The 22,321-nt window shown below is 40.1% G+C and overlaps 1 protein-coding gene across 3 annotated transcripts in view; it reads right to left on the bottom strand.

Annotated features, from left to right (window-relative positions):
• dysf (dysferlin, limb girdle muscular dystrophy 2B (autosomal recessive)) overlaps positions 1–22,321 on the bottom strand; it is a 103,467-nt gene that overhangs the window by 53,888 nt on the left and 27,258 nt on the right. For 2 of the 3 annotated variants that reach the window (XM_082528689.1, XM_082528690.1), the window contains exons 17-38: positions 19,963–20,078; positions 19,462–19,575; positions 19,185–19,362; positions 18,182–18,306; positions 17,836–17,942; positions 17,181–17,376; positions 16,678–16,824; positions 16,441–16,572; positions 16,182–16,348; positions 14,220–14,334; positions 14,039–14,144; positions 13,816–13,958; positions 12,499–12,672; positions 11,580–11,664; positions 11,397–11,474; positions 7,195–7,376; positions 6,938–7,078; positions 6,769–6,798; positions 6,642–6,677; positions 5,898–5,939; positions 4,386–4,487; positions 3,403–3,564 (exon numbers count right to left, since the gene is read on the bottom strand). In XM_082528689.1, coding sequence (XP_082384815.1) covers positions 3,403–3,564; positions 4,386–4,487; positions 5,898–5,939; positions 6,642–6,677; positions 6,769–6,798; positions 6,938–7,078; positions 7,195–7,376; positions 11,397–11,474; positions 11,580–11,664; positions 12,499–12,672; positions 13,816–13,958; positions 14,039–14,144; positions 14,220–14,334; positions 16,182–16,348; positions 16,441–16,572; positions 16,678–16,824; positions 17,181–17,376; positions 17,836–17,942; positions 18,182–18,306; positions 19,185–19,362; positions 19,462–19,575; positions 19,963–20,078 — 2,678 coding nt within the window. Of the gene's footprint in view, positions 1–3,402; positions 3,565–4,385; positions 4,488–5,897; positions 5,940–6,641; positions 6,678–6,768; positions 6,799–6,937; positions 7,079–7,194; positions 7,377–11,396; positions 11,475–11,579; positions 11,665–12,498; positions 12,673–13,815; positions 13,959–14,038; positions 14,145–14,219; positions 14,335–16,181; positions 16,349–16,440; positions 16,573–16,677; positions 16,825–17,180; positions 17,377–17,835; positions 17,943–18,181; positions 18,307–19,184; positions 19,363–19,461; positions 19,576–19,962; positions 20,079–20,333; positions 20,367–22,321 lie in introns of all 3 variants that reach the window. The other variant, XM_082528688.1, reaches the window with a different exon arrangement.

Here is a 22,321-nt window from a genome sequence, read left to right as displayed (position 1 = left end):
AATAAAAAACACACACACAAGTTGCGGTAAACTCTGTCCTTTTCAGTATATGCCATTTTGTTCTGTCATGTAAGTGTCACTTCCTTGCATTATATCTGGCTCCATTAATCTTAATCGCACACTAGAGATTTTCACACCAGTGTTTTGCAAAAACAGACTGTTGTGAACTTCTGGGAATGATGACCCTGAAGGTCCAAAATGAAGGCCGTTACTGCGTTGTAGGACTATAGTTTGCTCTGTAAAATAAAACAATGAAATGATATTTCATCCTAAGCCTTTCTTATTTATTATTATAATTATGTATTTATTTTAAACTAAAGGTACTCCTGTGCAAACACTTTGGGAAGCTGTGCTTTTTTTCAGACTTCCTCCTCAGTAGTGTTTCTCCTGTTATTTTACTGTTGTCGTCTTTTATGGCTGCACAGTGGTAGGAACATCACATTCCATGTGCTTTTATTTTGTTCTATGCACATATCAGCGTATGAAGCCCATTCTCTTTAAACAAACAAACAAATAACCGCAAAGAAAAAACAAAAACCAAGAATGGACCTTATTCATGTGAGTTTATGGAAAAAATCTAATCAAACCTTTCCAGAATTACTCACAGCTGACTTAACTAGAGCAGAAAGAACAACTTATATCTGCCACAGCCCAATAAAACAATTAGAAAGTTACTAAACAACCACAAATCTGATCAACACTGAGCATTTTATCTTCCTGTTTTCATACAGTCATCATGATCTTCTATTAAAGAGGATTCAATTTAGATTTAAATGACATGTAGCAACATATTTAGTGAAATCTATACAATCCTCTCTTGCGATTTCCTGTATAAGATCTGACTTTTGGTCCAGAACGTCTGCCCCCTTTAAGTTTGCAACCTTCATTGGGTTGTACGTCTGCAGGCTTTAGAAGACAAGCAGACCATCACTTGACCTGCCAGGCATGTTCTCCCGCTTGATGCTGATACTGTAGGTGCTGCAGCTGGCAGAGCTTCTGCAACAGCTATATACTTAAATAAAATTCAACTGGCTCGAGTTCCCTCAATCCTTCTTACTTTTACAGAGAGCTGCAGAAGAAGAATCTCAAAGAACCAGCTGCATAATGAAACCCTCAAAACATTTACAGCAGCTACATCTGAAGACAATATGGCAACACAACCTCATTTATCCAAACTCACTCAAAGGTAAATAAACAATGGGCTGGCAACTGTAATCTGTTTGACCTCTCTGGCTTTAAGAAAGGCTTAAGTGAGGCTGATGATGCTAAACTCACACAATAAACTGAGAGAGCTAACATTAGGTGGTTAGACACTTCAAAGAGAAATATTTAAGGAAACTATGCCCATGACATTTTCTTTTGCTCCCGTGGCATAAGAAAACACTTACGCAGTCATCTTAAGGCCTTAATATTGTTAACATTAAATGCTTGGAATTGGTTCAGCGGCTAAATTTAAGGGGAAAAGAAATGTGCACATTTCCACAGTCCGATTGAGGCTGTCACACTCGTGCGGTGGTCAAAACAGGACCTTAATCTTGTTAACATTAAACTGCAGGAGTCAAAGCAAGGATCTGCATTTAAGGGGAAAAAAGTGAATATTTCCATACACCAGTTATAGCTGTCATAATAAAACACGGAGGTGATCAACTTCAGACCTTAATATTGTTAAACTCTCTAGCCTGTTTGGAGCCGCTGTTAGGAAAATGTGTTTAATATTTCCATATTTCAGTTTAGGTTTTCATAAGAAAACACTTAGGTGGAATTCAATGGCACCAATGTAAACTCAGTGGAAACATATTCTCAGAGGACAGTGTTACATTCGAAGGATAAGTAACGACTGGTACGATTCCCTGCTCTGAAGATTGCGGCTGGTCTGATTAAAATAAATGAGTGAATTAAAAAACGCTCTTTGCAGAGTGACAGCGAGGGGAGCGCAGGCGTCGACGTGCATGCAGTTGGGTTTTTTTAGCGACCATACAACCCTTTTTTTTAACCTGCTATAACTTGTGTTCTTTCATAATAGCCCACTATATTCAACTCTGCAATTCCTCTCAGCCTTACAAGGCATTTTAGCTCACTTTTGGCTCCCACTTATACATGGAAATAAATTTAGTGAAACAAGAGAGATGAAAAGATGTCAGAAGCCAATTTCATGTGAGTAGTCTTGTAGTCTTCACATTGGTAGCCTGATACAAGACCCCAAACATAACCTTCAAACTACAACAACTGCCCAAATAAAGTTTTATTTAAAAAAAAAAATGCATATAGATAGACAGCATATAGGGCAGAGGTAGAAAACTTGCCCTGCGGGTGCTCAGAAAATAACCTGATGTTGAACCTCCTTAAAACAAAATAACTCATAATGGACTTGGGAGGCACAGACAGGTCCACTCCCCTCTCATTATAAATGGAGAATGGGTGGAATCTGTCTCCACCTTCAGGTATCTGGGCACCGACATCTTCGCTGATCTCACTTGGACCCACAACACCAACGCCCTGGTAAAGAAAGAGCAGCAGCGGCTGCACTTTCTCCCTGCCGGCTTTCTACTGCTCCTCAGTGGAGAGCGTGCTGGCCGTTTGGTACACAGGGGCCAAGACTGAGAACAAGAAGGCCGTGCAGAGGCTAATTAACACCACCCAAATAACCACTAGCTAGCTAACACTTGAGATGGGATGACCCTATTAGTAAAACCTGATAACCCATAACTGAACTACATGTCAGATAATGCACTGTGTGTGAGACACCCCTGATATTACCAGTGTCAGCTGGTTAGCAATTTGTGCCCTTTTATGTACTTACTTGCAGATTCATGTGCAAATGTGACCATAACTTCATTACACAATCACAAAGTCTTAACAAATATAAAACTTCTACATATTTTATTTATTCCTAGGATCCCTGAACAAGGTGGAAATGTCTGCCTCTTCAGTGGTGGAAAATAAGATGAATTGGTTTATCCAAAGAAAACTACATCGATGTTAAAGGTATTATCCCTGATTTACTAAACATCAAACTCAGCTTACTATTGACCTTGTACTACAGTGACATCCACTTTAAGAACATCCAGTAAGCATCTGTACCCTCCACCATACCCATGGCAAACATATCCACCCTGCATTTATGGTACATTAATGCCTATGCTAATAGCCATGGAAGATAATTAACTCTTATCTGAAGAAACATTCACTTTTCTAAAAATAAATTTTTAAAAATCTGCTGCAGCACACAAGGAAACCTATAATTTTCTTGGAAAAAGAGAAGGAATTTCTCTATTCTGCCATTATTGTGGTTTCACTGATGAAGATAAATGAGTAACACAAACCACAGCAGAGCTGTCCTTAACATGGAAGCTGTGGGCACTGATTACTCTGTGTGTTTAAGTCTAGTACAGCATAGCTCACCACATCAAGGAGAAGCGTATTAATGTCAAAGTTAGGCTTCTTCTTCACACTGCGGATGACGCAGCTCTGGACCATGCTGCCTCCACACTCCACCTGCAGGCTGGGGGAGGTAACGCTGGCCAGCTGGAAGCTCTTCAGGTTCCGGACGCCCCATGCTAAAATCTGTCAGGATGACACAGAAAGAGTAGTGTTGGTGTTGTCATTTTTAGACTTGTAATAATTAAATCTATCAAACTGCTCATAGATATTCAAAATTAAAAAAAACAAAAACAAAATGAAGATCCTTTAAGTTTCTTTGAGTTTAAATTATAAAAATATTAATACTGAAAAACAACAGAAACTCTCAGTTGAACAGATTTTTATCATATATAATGACTGAAGAGGACACCAGATCCAGACTCATAGAGAAGCATTAAATGAAACCAAGCTTTAAGGCAAACCAAAAATCCAGCAGGAAAAGCAGGAACTTGTGGGAAACACTGGGAGCTTTAAAGAAATAACTACAGTGACGCTACAAACAGGGACGGCAAGAAATAGGAAACACGATGATCCAACAAAGGACAAGACAAGACAATTTATACACATGGTAATGAGGCGAGGGGTAAACAGGTGGGAGACACAGTGGAAACAAATCATGGATAACAAGACACAGGACGACAAACCCAACACAGGACACAGAGTTCAACATGTACCAAAATAAAACAGGAAGAGAGACACAGCAGAACAGCAATATTAGATCAACGTAACACAACTAAACTAAGGACCATGACAGACAAGACCAACACAAAGACGAGCCTGAGGGAACAGCAAGGGAAGGCTAAAGGGAACTAATAAAGCTAAAGTCATCTATAATTAAGACACACATAACACAATAGAGAATCAGTACCAGGGATCAAAAGACTATGATCATTTTCACCGTTTCTCAGCACCCAGGAAGGTGGTGATAATGAAACAGAAAAGTTAAAGCAGATAATTAGTGATACCTCGATGGCGGTTCTCTGCAGAACAGGTTTGATTCCCTGAGGAATCATGAAGACATTTGGCTCTCTCTGAGGCGGTGGGTAGGGAAGGTCTGACTCCTCCGGCTGTGAATATGGATGCAGGAAAGTCGCAGGTCATCAACAAGTGACCAATGAGAATTTGTGCAGTCATGGAGTATTGGAATCATCTGAGAAATGACTCCCCGACTAGGAAAATCCCCTTTTCTGGGTGACTTTAGTGACTTGAAATTACACAAAAATCTGGTAAAGGTTTGGTTTAAGGTAAGAAACTTTAAATCAATTGACTTATATGGCTAACGTTTAATCAAGAAGGTGATATGACATTGTCACTGTTTAAAGCAGTCCATGAGCAATAACGTAGATTAGGCAGAAAACACATTTATTAGCTGGATAACAAGTCTTAAATCTCTGTAGTGTTTTTGCTGTTTCCAAATTCAAATTTAAGAACACATCAAATTCTGAAGAGGAATTTCCCAGGTCGGGACCATCCAAGCAGCACATGAATGCACAACAACGATTTAAACAGCTTGCCGTGCTATTTACTGCCAGGTGAATTGTTCTATGGAAACAAACATGAAGAAATGTTAAATGACAATGTTTAGGATGAGTATATCAATTTTGTTTTAGAGTGTTAATACCACACAAATGTAATAACATTTAACATTAAAAAAAACACTTTAAAAAGCATAAAATAGTACTTTACAACAAGCAGCCTGTTATGTATTTTAAAGCATGCAAATTTAACATTTATTTGGATTAAATATTTTGAATACAAAAGTAATGTAGAAGACCCAACAAGCATGTTAATCCTAAAATCATATAAAACACGTTGAATGTATTTGAAACTCATTGTGTTTGTCAATTTTAAGTTTGACTGAAAAATATAAAAATATGCATCACATTAAATTTCCTACATTGTAAATTTATAAACCACATAATCCAAATATATGTAAAATTAAGATGCGATTAAAATGCATAAGAGGCAAAAATATTTTTGCACCTACAAGAATCTGTAGAAGACCAAAGACAACATCGGTAAGCATTTCTCCTTCTGAGCTTCAGTATGTTTTCCTAAAAAGGTGTAATTATAGTAACAGAAACATTATCTGATTATGATATAATGTTCTCTTTCTTTCTGTGACACAAAATTATTAACTGTACTCACTAATGATAAAATTTAATCTGGAATCTTCTGAAAGTGAAACTTTCTTAAGCTCCTATAAAAAAGGTAAAAATGATTTAAAGTCTGCATGCATGCTGTCTTTGGACTTCCATACGCATCTGCATACAACATACAACAAACCACGTGTAAAAACCACACAGTGTTAGATTACTGCTGATCAAAAATAAGTAAATAAACATTTCAAGTTTTAGAAAAAGGGGATGGCTTTTAACATGCACGTGAGATAAAATTATTAGCGTATGCAGTAAATGGACAGAGACATCAAATGGGATGACCATGGATGGATTTGACTTTGTGTTTCTATATTGTACCCATTGCTGCAGGTTTTCAGAGAGGAATCCTGGAAACATCAGCTGAAGAAGCCAGAATGAAGAAAAAAGAAAATAATTCAGCACAAAAGATAAATGAAAAGAGCTGTAACTGCACAAATATACTGCAACATGTGGGGTGTTTTTGATACGACTGGAAGACAGGCTGTATACTGCATACAAGACGCATAAAGCTGAAGTGAAGACAAATGCAGAAGTGCCATGAATCTGGCTACTGGAGGAACTGCAGAAATTAGCGTTAATTTTTATTTGCCTTTGATGTCACTTGCTTATTTTATGATCTCCAGTTTCAAGATGCTTTTGTCAATTATGGCTCCCAATTACAGTAAAATAGGTCATAAAGCACCGTATTGTTCATGGTGTAGTAACTACGTTTGATCCGATCCTCGATCAGGGAATTACAAAAAATGTTAAAGTTGTGGCTTCAAAATAGAACATCACTGTGTCCCCTTCTATCTTTTACATACAGTTTATGAAGAAAGCAGCAGAAAGAAAAACTGAAGAAAGGACTTCATAATAAATTATTCTGATTTAGCCAGTTTGCTTACTTTGAGACTTTTCCTAACAAAAATCAAAAATGGGGGGGGAAAAAAAAGTTATTTAAATTTTTTTATGAATATTTACTCTTTGACTCTCCTAGACTGTGTGATAGTCTCATATCAGTCATGTTTACTGTCAAACATTTAAATTTAGAGAAAAACGGTACAATACTTGGTGTGGTTTTACCTCATCTAAGATGTGGGTGGAAGTCAGGAAATCTCCCTGTAGGTGATACGACATGAGTTATATTTCAAAGTTAAATGGAAAAGACAAAAATTCAAGAAGGAATGGGAAAAAATGGAGATAAACGTACCTCTTGACCTGGAATATGGTGAAGTGACGGCTGTTGGAATAACAGTGAAATCAAGACTCGTCCTCAAAGACTAAAGCATCCATATCAGAACCACATGCCTTTTTAAAAACTTTGAATATGACAGGAAGGAAAAAGACCAGTAGGTGAAAGTGTCAAGTTGACCTCTGACCTTTTCTCTGCGTATAAACTCAAAGGCAGCCAGCAGCTCGCCAGCGTTCTTGTCCCCTCTGCGAATTGGGAACCAGGCCAGGCGTGGCGACCGAGTCAGTGAGGGCTGGCACACGCAGCGACCCATGAACTCATCAGCTCCCTGAAGAATGAAAACACAACATAGACATACATGTTACATCCATGTTTTAGCAATATAGGAAGACAAACAGATGTTCAAAGACCTCTAAATAGCTTTCATGAGATTTAAACACTCACGTATGTGTCCTGATCGTAGAGTTCCACTATAATATTGGGGGGGCTGGCCATCGTGACCTCGGAGTCGCCAAAAATCTCCACTTCATAGAAGATGAGCGTCTGGTCCCAGGTGGGATTGAGAGTGTTTCGCACCGTCACCGTCTTCTGGGATTGGTGGAGGAAGGATACGATCGCGTAGGGGTCTGGAGAGAAAAACACTGTGAGCCTTTCTTTTCGCTAGTTTAAACTTGGTGAGAGTACATATGACTCAAGGTCTGGACGTTTGGCAGAGTGAGGTCATTTATTTTTTAATGGCTCAATATTTGTTTACTCAACCTATAGGGTTTCCTTTACCTATGGAAGATATAATGTTATTGATGTATTAGACTGGATTATTAAAAGGATTTTTTGCATGACAGTTCCATCCATCCACTTATCTGGGTCCAAGAGAATACCCATTTTAGAAGGGAAGCCCATAGCGCCCTCTTCCAGCCATTTCCTCCCACTGTGGACCTTCACAGGGAGGATAAGGAGTATTATCCTCCTGGAGTTGGAACATAAGCTCAGGTCCTTTTCCTTTAAAAAGTTACCACCACCACCACTATAATCTGCTAATCCAGACAGGCCTACCCAGAACTTCACCAATGCTGCAGAGGAGTGTCAACCAGGGCAGCCCCTCAACATCCAGAGCCTTAAAGGAGTCCCAGTGAATTGTATCCAACCCACAGGCCCAGTGAAACAGAGTCATCTCCAGACCCTGCATCGTCTACAGAGGTCGTACTAGTGGGGTTTAGGAGATGGGTGAACTATTACATCTAGCTTGATGGATACTGAAGAGTTTCAAGAAGCTGGCCCTTAGTGATGCATTAATGAGAAGATTTGTCACTTGCAAATTAGAAAGAATGAAATATAATGCAACTTCTCAGAGAGACCAAACATGTATAAGCAGAAAGGGTAGTTTCTGTTTTTCACACTGGGTCTCATTTTGGTCACTCCCAAAAAAAAAAGAAAACAAAAGGAAAATTAAATGGTTGCAACATCTTCTGGGCGAAGGTTTTGGAAGCTGCTTACGAGCTTTTGCCGCCCTAATTTGCAAAGCAGAGAGCAAGGTTATTATTGAAGATGCTGAGTGAGTTTTTAAAGACGGTCCTCGCAAGTATAGCAGTACAAACTTATGCACGATTATGTCCAAACTGTCCTGGCGTCCTGCACAGTGACATCAGCAGCTTGGGAATGCCAAGCTGGAGACAGAGGGCTGGGAACGCCGCTCTGGGAAGTTTGTTATTCCAGGTTAAAACGGCTCTCCTCCATGTTAAACACACACACACACACACACACACACACACACACACACACACTGAATTAAACACATGTAGCCTACGTACAGTTACACAGACTGAGTAGTTTGTTGTTTCAGGCCGGGTAAAGAGTCTCTGTGGAGCCGTTAGCATTGGAGTAAACAGAAGTTAAGATGCATTTTCCCACCAGCCCTCAATTAACCCTATATCTAAGACACACACACACACTCGCACACAGTGTACAGACACACCACCCATGGTGACCCATTCAATTACCGTCCATTTCCAACATCCCATTAGCTCATAAAAACCACAATACAAACAGCCCCGGGGGGTTATGTAAGTCTGTGCTTGTGTGTTTTTAGTGAGAGTGTGTGTGTTTATGTTTGTGTAGAGGGGAAGCGGCAGTAGTCAGGACCCTGGTGGGAGCCACAGAGGGACATAAGCAAACGAAGACTGGGAAAAGAGAAAGAGGAGAGGAGGGAGGATGGAAAGAAAGAGAAAAGGAGGGAGGAGAGGACAGGAGGAAAAGAGCATTATCTCTAAATGTGGAGATTTTGATCCAAGATTAGATACAGTTTAAAGGAAGAATGATGAAAAAAATCCAAGAAGGGGAATCAGTGGAATCAAGCCACACAAGCATTCTTCATGACTTTATTTCTGCTTTTTGAGGGAACATAGATCCTTACAAAAGACACTCTGTCAGAATAAAATACTAAAGAGCTTCGCGGCAGTTAAACCTGCAATGTTTAACTTTTGTCTCAATCTTCTGCGTACAGTATGCCCATGAATGACCGCAAAAAATAACAAAGTACAGCCAGCTTGATAGAAATAGTGGTGAGCACAGTGCATAGCACTTTCTATAAAGTACCTGGGTGTATTAGACGTTAGTGAGGCCTGTACAGCCTACTTGGGCTACCAAGAATCTAATCAAACAAGTTCTTAAATTCCAAAGTAATCAAATATTGTCTCTACGGGGGAAAGAGTTACGTCATTTTAACATGAGAACATGGGAATGGACTCTAGTTTGAATACAGCTTCAAGTGGTCATTTGAGGAACTGCAGTTTAAGGGATCGTCGGGGCTTTTTTTAACCTCAAGAAGTTAAACTATTAGGAGAAAATAGTCTCGCCTCTTTGTGGCTTTTGTGAGCACAAAGCTTAAATCAAAGCAGGAAGTAAACCAAACATGTAAAGAGAAGAAACACTTCATCAGCTGATTGCTCCACTAGTTGCTTCGTCAGCAAGCAGTTTCTTGCTCTGGTAAGATCATTGCTTCAGCAGGTTGAAAGAAGCAAACAAACAGAGGCAGACGGCAAAGGGCAAACGGGGAACTATAAAGAGAAGCTTAAAAAGACAGATGTGCAGGAAAAGCAGAAAGAAACACAGACAAAAGATGAAAGGCAATCAGAGAAAAAGACAACAGACAGAAGGAAAAAGAAAACAAGAAAGACCTCAGCGTCTTTAATCATGGATGCCCAGACGCCATGTTACACCAGATTAACGCACAAGTGAAGCCCATCCATCAACTCTTCTCATCCATTACATTGTGTGTGTGTGTGCGTGCTAAGGAGACCGAGTGAATGAGAGTGATAGCGATTCATCATGTCAGTCTGTGGCCAGGATGCTCTCTGAGCTTCTTTCTCTCTAACCCTGTCTTTAACCAACCTCCCATCTATCATCGCTCTCCCCCTCCATCTGTCCGTCCATCCATTCGTCTGTTCTCTGAGAGCTCTGTTTTTACATGTGAGTCTGCGGTGGGTTTCTGATTAACACAGGCTCGCAGCAGTCGCAGTTACCGTGACCTCTCTGAATGGAAGAAAAACATGTTGTTTTGTGCGTGTGCTTTGCTCTCTCATTCTGTGCGCCTGTTTTCTGCGCTGCTTCCCTCTGCAGTGCAGTAACACCAGCTGCACATACACAACTCGGTGCTTCATATCAAAGCTTCTTTTTCTTCATGTCCCGTAAGGTTCGCCTGCTGCGGTGCATTTAAAGACTTTATTTATTTATTTGAAAAGTCAAAGGATTGTTAGCAATGACAAAGCGTGAAAAGACACTTGTCAATAGTGATGTTTTAACTTATGAACATATGTTTTCGGCCACATGGGGGCAGCAGAGACATGTTAAATGCAAGTTTATTATTCTCTCTCTTAGTATGGAAGCTCGTTTCCGCCACAAAAAAAAAGAAAAAAGAAAAAAAGGATCTCGAAATTTCGACTTATTAACTAAAAATTTCGAGAAAATAACTCGAAATTTCGAGTTATGGATACTTGTTGTTTTGTCTTTTTTAGTGGCAGAAACAGGCTGCTACTTGATATGAAGTAGCAAGTGAGTGGAAACAATCCACCCTCCCTCAACAATGAGCCTGTCATGGCCTTGGACACAATTTATTTATTTTTTTTCTTTAGTTGTGCATTGTTGTAACTATCCTTGTGTTTTGATCTTTCGATCCTATTCACAGATGGAGTTTCATTGTTCCAGGTTTTGCTTCATGTTGTAGTTATATTTGCAGCTGCAGGCCATGTTCTGTCTTGTGTGTTTATGCACCCAGAGTCAGGAAAAATCTATTTCTAAGACACAGAAAGATGAAGGCATCCTACAGATAATGCAGTTTGGGATAATTTTGCACTTTGTATGTTTTTAAAAGCACCATCACTTTTACTGCCTTTAACTTTTGTCCTGTATATGTAAACATAACACTCCGATAATCACCACAACCATAATTTCTTTCTGGAGGGACGGAAGAAAATCCATCTTATGTAATAAACACTGAATATACGATAATTTGGCGTCTGGATTGGAATAAAGGGGGAAAACAACATTAAAGGTGTCTAACAAAATAAAATCATCAAAACTGCTGGAAAAAATGATTTGGGGTCAACTTTGGCTGCCAGATGATGCAGCAGTTCCAACATTGTCTTCAGTACCTGAGAAGCTGTCTTTGTCCATGGGCAGCAGGTCTCTGGCTTGATACAGATAGCACCGCAGATGGTATCGAGTGCCACCTGCATATATACAAATGCACACACAGACACAGATATGTACACACATCATTATACACACAAAAACAGGGACGGGAAAGAAAGGGAGGAAAAAGGAAGCTGCCTTACGCTCAAAGAAACAGGAAATGGTAGGCCTGTTGACTCCAAACGTGGTCGTAACTGACTTGTCTTCATTCTTGTCCTCTATACTGCTCTGTGGAGGAAGGGTCGGAGGAGAGGAGCAGAACAGAAACAAAACCTTTTACAAGCACTTTCTTTCTGTGTGGCCTTCAAAATAAAAGACTGTGTTACTTTTACTGCACAAATAATGACAGGTCAAATCACTTTATTTTATTTTATCTGTACCATTTTTGATGATTTTGTCCACTTAAGCCCATCTTCAAGTATGTCGCCAAATACCAGTGATAAAGCACAAAGCCAGGCCAATTAAGGGATAAATTACCCAGAATTTGGACTGGATGAATTTGATTTTGCAGCAGGAGGTGGAGCAGGTCATGTGCTAATCAGGAGACTGGAGGTTTGACCCCTGGATTTCCAGTCTTATGCGAGTATTTACCTTTTTTTTCTGTTTCTGACCCTGTTGAGTTCTCATTCTGTATTGGCTCTCCAGGTCTGGGTGATAGCCACTTTGTTTTTTCTTTCTAGCTCACTTCAGGTCTCAGCCTGCGCCTCATCAGTCTGTTTCTACTGTTCTTCATTTGGTCTGTGTGACGTTGTCTTTGTTTCTTAAAAATGGCACTATGTGGTTGACCTTAAAGAGTTTAACCAATCAAATGTTTTCAGGAGAACTTAGTCCAGACACTTCATTTTTCCTATGAGAAAAATCCTGAAAGAATTCCTACAGGTGAGACCATCCAAAAATCAGCTGATAGTTCCTGTGGTGGTAAACAACACATGCCTGCAGGCAGCCATCAAAAATTCAGGGTAGGACTTTTCAGAGGAGGACTAGCAGTTTTGAACATGTGAAATCAAAACACCTGGGTTATATATTGTTTAGGTGTCTACATAATTTGGGGCACTTCCTCACCAGAGAACACTCAAGGGCAAAGATGGCTGCCGGTCCTGTCTTCTCCAGCGGCTCCATGCGGCGCCTCCACCTGCGCCTCCTGAAGCTGTCCGTCTTCCTGGGCTTGAGGTGGAACCTCCAGCCAAAAAGCGAGGCGTACTCCCAGCCCTCCCTCTCCGCCTCGTCTGGACGCTGCTGTGAACACGAACATAAACTTAAATCAGCTTTTTCCCAAAAATAAAAACATGAGGGCAGAAGAGACGCTCAAAGCAAACTTTCCTAAATTCATTTGTGGAGCTTGGCCACCATCTAGTGGTTACTATGGGGAACTTCAGCTGTTCATGACTTAATTTTGTAATTACATTTTTATTTTAAAATTCAATTTAGGAAAAACTATTAATCCACATTTTTGACTAACATCATTTTTTCACTTGTCTTCATCAGCTCCTTTCTTTATACATCAAATCAGGCCAGCAAATCCTCACTGACATGATATTTTGGTCAAATATATCTTCTCAAAAGATAAACAAAAAAAATAAAATAAAATAAAACATACAGTGTGTGGAATAAAATAAGCCATCAAACTGATGGAAACTTTAAGACTTTAATGTTCCTCTGACTATTATCATGGTTGCCTTCTTCACATCACCGGATTTCTTAGGATGGGCAGACATGATGGGGATACACGGATCCGTGACCTAAAAAGAATGGGATGTAAAGTAGGATATCTTCTGTGTTACAGAATGTATCATAATCCCAGAGTGAGAAAAGTAAAGAACATAATTTCTTCTTAATTTCTTCCTAGAAAACAAAAAAAAAAAACACTTGAGGAATTTACAATATGCAGCATGAAGAAATAGGAAATAAGAATTCCAGAGACCAATATGTATTATTTATGGGATTATTTGACAATCATTCATGCAACACCTCAAAATTAGCTGGTAATGCTTCAGAATATGGCCCACGACTCAGAGTGAATAATAGAACATCATCATGTACATCAACATAATACAGCCCACGCTCCGATGGGCAGTTTATTTCTGATGTCAGACGGAGAAATTGTGTTGGGTTTGTTGCAAAGTTACCATAAAATTACGCTGAACTTAAAACTGCTTACAGTATATTTTGCATCTCTTTTCCTGAAAACACCCGAAGTTATGCAAATACACACATTGAAACTGTATTTATCATGCCCTTGTTATAAAGTGTCACCGCTTTGTTCATTGCAGACTCATTTGTCCTGCTTTTGGCTTTGTTGAAGCGCCGATATTTAATATGTCAGAAAAAACAGTGAATGAAGTATATTTTGTTCAAACTCATTTCCTTCTCTTCTGCTACCTTTCTCAGAGCGTCCATCTTCTGCTGGTCTCGTCGCCTCATCCGTATCCATCGTCTTCGTCGGTTGGTGTGGTACATCTTCTCTGCCGGCACCCACGACTTGGGACGCCGGTCTGGGGGAATGGTGATGCCGTACTCCCAGCCTGAACACACAGAAAAGGACTTATTAGTTTTAATTTACTCTCTATTGTTGAAAGTGGTATTATTGTGTGCCTGTGTGTACCTTGATCATCCACAGCCCTGTTGAGATCCTCACTCCACTCCACCTCCTCCCATACCCAACCTGGTGGACACTCAATCTCGTCCTTTGGCACCGCCTTCTCCCCGTTCTGACAAAGACACACTTGCTTAGATTTACTGCGATGACTGAAGCCAAAATATGTTACATAAGCACTTATACATACCACATCCGTGTATCCTTCCTGCATGCCGATCCACTGGCCACCTGGTAGCCTCATCTGGTTTTCAAACACTTCCTCTGTGAAGGTCATGTGACCGGCATCCACATCAAACAGGAGTCTGAAGTATTAACAGCACAAAGCAACAGATACATACACATTCATTTACAAATGACCTTCATGTTTAAATATTTTCATTTGCCACATTTAACTCACTGCTAAACAACTACAGTTGTGGTCAGAAGCTTACATCCATCATCGGAGGCATGAATGTTGGGGTAATTTTGGACTTCTAATTTTGGATTTCTCTAATCTACACATGGTCAAAAGTATACAGATTTACCCCCCACACACTCTAATATTTAGTTAAATGTTCATTAGCACAACCAGATGTTTTCGTTAGCCGTCAACAAGCTTCTGGCACAATTCTGGTTGAATATTTGGATACTTTTCTTGGCAGTAACTGTAGAGTTCATTTAAACTGGTTGCTTTCCTGACATGGACCCAACTTTTAAGCTAACTCCAAAAATATTCAATAGGGTTGAGGTCAGGCTATGGGGACGGCAATTCCAGAAGCTTAACATGAGATTGCTTCATCCATTCCAGACGCAGCTTTGAAGCATGTTTGTGATCACTGGTTTGTTGGAACACCCAACTGTGTTCACGTTTCAACCAACAAACTGTTGATTTGAGGTGAAGTTGAAGAATTTGGAGGTAGTCCTCTCCCTTCATTATTCCACCCACTTTGTGCAATGTAGCAGTACCGCTGGAAGCAAAACAGCCACAGAGCATGATGCACCACCACCATGCTTGACAACTGATGCAATGTTCTAATCCTCCAATATCCCTCTTATCATTGTGGCCAAATAGCTCAATTTTTGTCTCGTCTCATCATAAAACCTTTCTCCTTGAGGTATTTAAGCTTGTCCATGTGGGCAGCTGCAAATTTCAGGTTGAGCTTGAAAGTGTTGATTTTAAAGTTCACTTCACTGTGGACAGAGATGCTGGTGTTTCAGAAGTTTTCAGTTCATGGCAGGCTTGAGCCTTGGTCGTTTCTGGGTTGTTCCCAAACATCCTAACAAATTTCCTTTCATCTGATTGTGACAGTTAGGGTCTTCTTCCAGACCTTAGCAAAGTCATTATACATCTGATTAACTTGTGTTGAATTGTTTGAAATGACAGTCTATTAATCTGTAGCTGTTAAGAAATGGAAACAGACCTTCCAAACTTGTGGAATCTAGAGTTCTCCTTATTTGATCCGAGTTGCTCGGACTTTCTTATCGTTTCAAGTATCAGTCAATCCAGTAAGTGCTGTCAAACAAATCCTTTCTATGCTGACAAGAGAAACTACCAGTTGCCACTCAATCACCAACCGTGATTTAATAGACCTTGAAGTTGTCAGGTTAAGACCTTCAGCCAGAACCTTTAGCGCCACTTAATCAAAGATTTAGGCAACTGTATGAACACTTTTGACCCTGCTTCGATTCAAGATAATTATATAAATTTCACAAGAGAGCCTCTGAAAATTTTGGAAAGAATCACATCAAGATATTTGCCATAGCTTTCCTTTCACACGTGTAGCATACACCAGGAAATAGTCTGGTTCAGTCCGTTTATATATTATAATGTCTAGAAAAGTTCAGGGCTGCACCTGTGAAAATAAGTAAATCCACAGACTAAATCCATAAGTGTTGTAAATATATATATTTCCTAACATGTATAAGTGTCTCCATCTTAATGTATAAAACTGACTGATGGGTTCCAGCCTGTCCATTTGTTGATATCTGGAGCAAATATGTTAATCTTAGTGGATAAATTAAACCTAAAAATGTGCCTCTAAAAAAAATCAGTTAAAGCCACAAAATTCCCATGTTCTTTCCAACAGCTTCAGCACACAACAAAGCCCAGAGTTTGAAACTGTTAATCACAGAATAATGAGAGTGCGAAAGGTTAAAGGAACAGACTCACGTCCTCTCGGGGCTGATGTACCAGTCTCCAGCCCAGGACCAGCCGGGCGAGGGTTTGAAACTCTCTTTGGGCAATTTAACTCTCCCGGTGATGTCGCTATACTTGGGGTAGGTTAAACCTGTAGTTCCCCAGCTGCCCACCAGGGCGAGCCGTGTCTGGTTCTCATACTACAGACAGAGAGAAAGAGGCAGGCTGGGATCATTGCTAATATTTAAAGACTTCTTTTTGAGACTTCATTCTAGTTCTGTCGACTTCTTACCGACTCGGCAAAGACAGACAGTTTTCCTTCAGCATATTCATTGAAGTGTTTGACATCAGCAGCCAATCCAAACCAAACTTTAACCCTCAACTGACCGGGAAGTTTGGCTTCTCCTCCACTGCCCTGTGGACACTGCACAGCAAACACATACAAACGGTGAGTCACACTTTGTGTCAAGAAGCTGATTAACGTAAGAGGTGTAATGTCCTCTGATGTTACTCGACTGTGAGTGTGCACCTTAAGAAAGACAGTCTGCAGCTGACCGCAGTGTTTCCCACAGTGCTGCTGGGAGAAGATGACGGTGTGTGCTGGGATGCGGTGGTACGCTACCCTGCGGTCACCCTGCAACATCCATATCACGATGTCTGGAAGGCTGTTCTGGGGCTGGAAGATTGACGTAAAGGAAGAGAGAGAGAAATTAGTGGTAACGAGTTTTCTCATTAAAGGATAATTTAAATGAATAATAGTTTATGGAATGTGTCTATGCATCCATCTCTAGGCCAGATAAACTTTCAGAGAGGAAATGGTTGGTCAGCTTGTTTTTTTTCAAAGCTCATCACCTTGAATAACATTTAAAATTAATACTTGAATTCATTATAGGAAGACCAAGAAAAGGGAAAACTTATATGACGTTTGCTTAAAAATGACTCAATTTATTTATTATTATTTCCTGTGCTCACTTTCACCCACCAGATATCAAGAGCTTCTGACTCAAACTGTAGCAGTTTATTTAAACGCACCTCTTCAGTCATGGTCCTCAGCCTGTTGGCCCAGTCCTCAGCCTGCTCCAGCATCGTGGAGAGCTCAGTCTCCGGGCCGTGTTTGAGAGCCAGCGCCGCCGCGGCGATCTGCTGCAGGTGGAGGGTACGAACGTGCCTCAGCGAGCGATCCAGAGGCGTTGCACACTGCCACTGATCGAGTGAGGGCAGCTCATCACTGGGAAAAGAGAGCAAAAAAGACGGGAAGCAAACATGGCAGAAAATGAAGAGTTCACCAGTGAGAAGTCACGGGGCTAATGATGTGTGCAGCACGTGCTGGTTGATAAATATCTTTTTTTAAAACAAAGAACAAAGATTATTGTCACTAAAAACAATTAATGTACTTTTAATGCTCCAGAGATGATTGCTGCTTAGCTCAATATTATGTATTGAGGCTGATGCAGCTACATGAACTCACTTAAACTGAGTCAGTTCCCTGGATAGAGATCATTTTAATTACTCTATAATTTAACCAGCAAAAATCTGTCATTAAAGGAATTTAACTATTTTTTCCAGCAAAGTCTTAATGACACATTAACAAATAAAAACTTCCCTGGATTTCCCTCCCTGCAATGAAGCACATATGAACACTTGGGAATAAGTGGATCACAATAAGTTTAAATAACACTGAGTTTACCTGCAGTCACTGATAAGCTGGTCCAACAACTCCACCACTCTGAGCTCCACCTCCTCCAGATCACCGCCAGCCTTTACTGCCAGCTGCACCCTCTGCAGGTTCGCCTCCTGGACAGACAAACCCGTTCACTCAGTTAAAGCTCAGCATACAAATTTAACAACCGACTCCAGGGAGCTTTGAGTTAAATTATTAACACTGATTTTTTTTTTAATGTAATTTTAGATAAAAATAACATAAAACAACTATTATTTTCATGTTTAAATATTTGCATAAAAAATAAAGTATTTAAAGCTTCAACTCGATTTAGTTGTAACAAGTACAGATGAAGACACATTCGGGCACACACCAGCCTGTCTGTGATGGCCAGCAACATGTTGAGAGCCTCGATCCTTGGCTTGATGTCCTCCCACTCAGAAGAGAGAACAACCACCGGCTTAACATTTCCCCATGGGAGGTAGTAATAGTGGCAACCTGAAACATATGCACACACACACATTTACATAGGCAGCAAGAATAGAGACAGTGCTGTAAAAACAATTAAATCATAGTTTTTAAATCACAATCTGCATGAAATTTATCTGCGTTATAAAAATACACATTTTTAATCATCTGAACTGCAGATCCATCGAAATCTGATACTGATCATTGAACACCAATCATCCTCTGTAAACTATATTTGACTTTATGATTTGAGAACTAATACATACTACCTGAAACATAGTTCTTTGTTCACTACATATGCTGTATATCATTTATTTATGCGTAATTGTTATTATTATTTTCACTCATTTACTGCTCAAGTGTACCACTTTGTTACATTTGAACATTTCTCTTGCTTTTCTGCACACACATTTAGGTGTACAGCAGACATAAACTACCCAACAGCTCAAGATTTCAGTCCTTTTTAGTTCCCTGAGTGTCAAATACTCTGAGTTGTTGGTATCTCACAGATAAACATAAGGTGTGTATTGGCATCTTAATCTGTCTCATATGGAAGATTGCAAAGGCGTCATATTTATACACACGGGGTAAGTGTAATATGTTTAGCATTGATGTTTTTCATGGCTATACCTAGCCAGCAAGTGAAAACTGAGGAAAACAAAGTTTCAAATGAGAAGTTGACTACACTCGTCTGGATGGCAAAAACTGTTAACGTACGCCAACTACACTGGGGTGCCAAGTGCATCACCACAGGCTTTAGTACGCGTCTGTAGTGGCAACCATTTTTTGACACGTCGGGATCTTGAAAATGTTTAAATTTTCTTATATTAGTACATAAAGTTATATTTTGAATATTATCCTTCTGAATGTCACACCGGTTCCAGCCTGACCTTTGACCTCTGACTCACCGTCAAACACTGCCCTGCTAAACTGAGTAGTGGAGGCCAGAGGAAGGCAGGTGTAGTCGAACTTGTTGCCGTAGTTGCCGATGCTGACTTCAAACTGGATGGCGTCGTCGACGTCCTGGAGGAGCGTGGCCGAGTAAAATGCAACGAAGAGCGAGAACTTCCTCTTCCTGAGAAACTTCTGCATGATGGCGAGGGGCGGGGAAAAGAGGGATCAGTGTATCTGTCTAATTATCCATCTATCTTTCTTTCTATCTGGAATCAGGTCCTAATCTCTCACCTCCACCACCAAAAGATCATCTGAGGGTATGTCTTCAGTTTTTTGCTCCGGCTTGTCCACCAGTTTCGTGGTAAGTTCCAGTAAAACCCGGCCTCGGTATGCCACGCCCTCCCCCTGACGGACAGAAAAAAGGGACAGACGCTGGCACTGTCACAGTTTGTCATTACAAACCCAGTCTGTGTAGATAACCATGGATAACCTTTAAACAAATACACCTCCACAGCCTGTACTGTACTGTAAAACATGTGATACCATTCCTAATGAAGCCTTGAGCTGAATGTTCTGATCCAACAACATCTTGATATTTTAAAACCAAAGGACACTGTGTGCTCATCTGATACAGACTGGGCCTGCACAAAAGCAGGCTAATTCTCTGCCTAATTCTCCTTTTTGTGCTCCAAATGGGTCCATAGTTTACAAAATGAACATGATATTGAATTCAAAAGGACTTGAAACTAGCCATGGAGATCATGAACGCATTAACAAAGATAAATAGGTTACTTTTCCCAAGTTAAGAGCCTCATGGGGGTCATTGAAGGCGGTGAACTCTCTGGGGCTGCCGTATAGGTTTACAAAACATGGACCAAATGTTGGCAGGAAACCAAGACTGTCATCCACTGTGGGGACAAAAAGGACATAATGTTTTATTATGGAGGGGTTAAGATGCAGAACTATGATTAGAATCAAGCAGGTATGATTAAATACAATTGCAGTGATTAGATATTTTCTAGATTTCTCCAAAATTTAACCATGATTGAAGGAGATTTGAGTTTAGAGAAGAGAACATCACAACAGTGAAGTGAGACAGTGCAAATGACTGCCCAACTCTTGCACACAAAAGCGTTACAGTACAGAGAGGATGGTGGACGTACTGCCAGAGTGGACGCTCCGTGGAGTCAAGTCATCTGAATGCGTAGAAAGGAAGGATGGTTCAGAATCACAGAACAAGAGGAAACAGATGTGTTTTGAACGCCACTCAAACTCAAAGCCCAAACACGACATGCAAAACACTTCAGCTTAGCTTGTTTGAAGTACATGACTTTAAACAAGGTGGGCAACCGAGTAATGGCAGAAAAAGGTACTTAATATAAAATACTTTTAGAAAAACTTTAGAAAGTCTATGAAAGATTAAATATTTTTGTCCCTGATTATTGTTATTTTTACCACATAAACAATGCTGATAAAGTTAGACCCTTGCTGCCAGAAGCAGCATCAACACTATGTGTGAGTCAGATTTGGAGGGAAATCTGGTTGATGGCCTTACAACATGAAACAGGAAATCACTCACAGTTATTGGCAACAAAAGTTAAAGAAAGGAGGAAAAGAGCTGATGAAAAACATGAAGGTGAGTGAATCACTTTTAACCATGGGTGGTTATTAAAGATGTACACAGCCACCATGGATCGTTAAGTCCTCTTTTGAAGCCTAAAGTTAAACATTTTTACTCTTGCCAACTTGTTTTGTTTTTTCAAACCAGGTGTAATGAGGGATGTAGTGGATGAAAAAGGGTCTTTTTTGCAGCACCATAGAATACAACAGAGTTTTCTTGAGTACTGCAATACTTCTGGCACAGTGACACAGCTTACTGCACTGATACAATAGAATAAAATAGAATAGAACATAATAGCCCTTTATTGTCAATGTACATGTACAATGAAATTGTGGGTGCGCCACATTAAATAATAAATATAAATGGTAGACTGCAGGAATTAATAGCAAAGATGAGAAATATATACGGGGATATACACAAGACAAGAGAAATGTATATAAAACACTTTAGAGAACATGTTGCAAAGTGCTTGGAAGTAGTGCAAAAATACTTGATCTGAGTATAAAGTCTGTATGTGAGTTGCCTGAGTGATGAAGGTTACTCAGACCATGGCTCAGAGAAGCATACAGTCCCAGCAGGACAAGTTCTCTACCTCTGCTCTGTACACTGTCTCATCTCCTTCAGAGATGAGCCCAACCAACAGTGGTGTAATCATCATACTTGACGATGACGTTTGTTGGATGGGTTGGTGTACAGTCACATGTGTACAAGGCGTATAGTAGGGGGCTGAGAACGCAGCCCTGGGGTGATCCGATGCTGAGTGACAGTGGAGGGGAGAGGTGGGAGTCGGGCTGATTGAGGCCGGTTGGTGAGGAATGTTCTATTACTTTTCTGGTGTTTCCTTATCATGGTCTGGTTAAAATGGCTCATTATTATTCACGTATTCCAGACAAAGAAGAAATTACATTTACCACAAGCAGTGACCAAAGCTCATGCACCTTCTCTTTTTTTGCAGCTGGGGGCATCAAAGACTGAAAACTCAAGCAGTGTCAGTGTTTCCCACACAAACATTACCGAGTTAGTCTTCATACATGCCACTGAAGAAACATCCATGCATTTTATGCACAAACCACAGGTTCTTTCTACGTAGCACTCATAATTCTTATTCTCATGTATATATGTTTGGCACTGATCACCACCTGCACTCATGTATATATCTTTCTACGTAGCACTCATAATTCTTATTCTCATGTATATATCTCATGTATATCTCATGCACATATCTTTCTTTCTTTCTACATAGCACTTTAATTCTTATTGTCTGCACTGAAGCACCGCAGCAATTTCCTAATGTTGTAAACCTCAACATCTGGCAATAAACCCATTCTGATTCTGATTCTGATTCATTCTGTGTTTCAAAACTTTACACTTCAAGTTTTCAAACGCTAAAACAAAGACATTAACTGAGATGTGCACATTTGGAAGTCACCACAACAGTAAAGACATGTTTATTAGATCCTGGTGAAAACTAACACACTAGCAAAGCCATAAACTATAAAGTGATGCATTCAGTTAAAGTGGTGTATTTCA

This window comes from Aulonocara stuartgranti (assembly GCF_965226115.1).
Source record: "Aulonocara stuartgranti genome assembly, chromosome: 3".
Classification (NCBI taxonomy): Eukaryota; Metazoa; Chordata; class Actinopteri; order Cichliformes; family Cichlidae; genus Aulonocara; species Aulonocara stuartgranti.
This window is presented reverse-complemented; position numbering and strand designations above follow the sequence as displayed.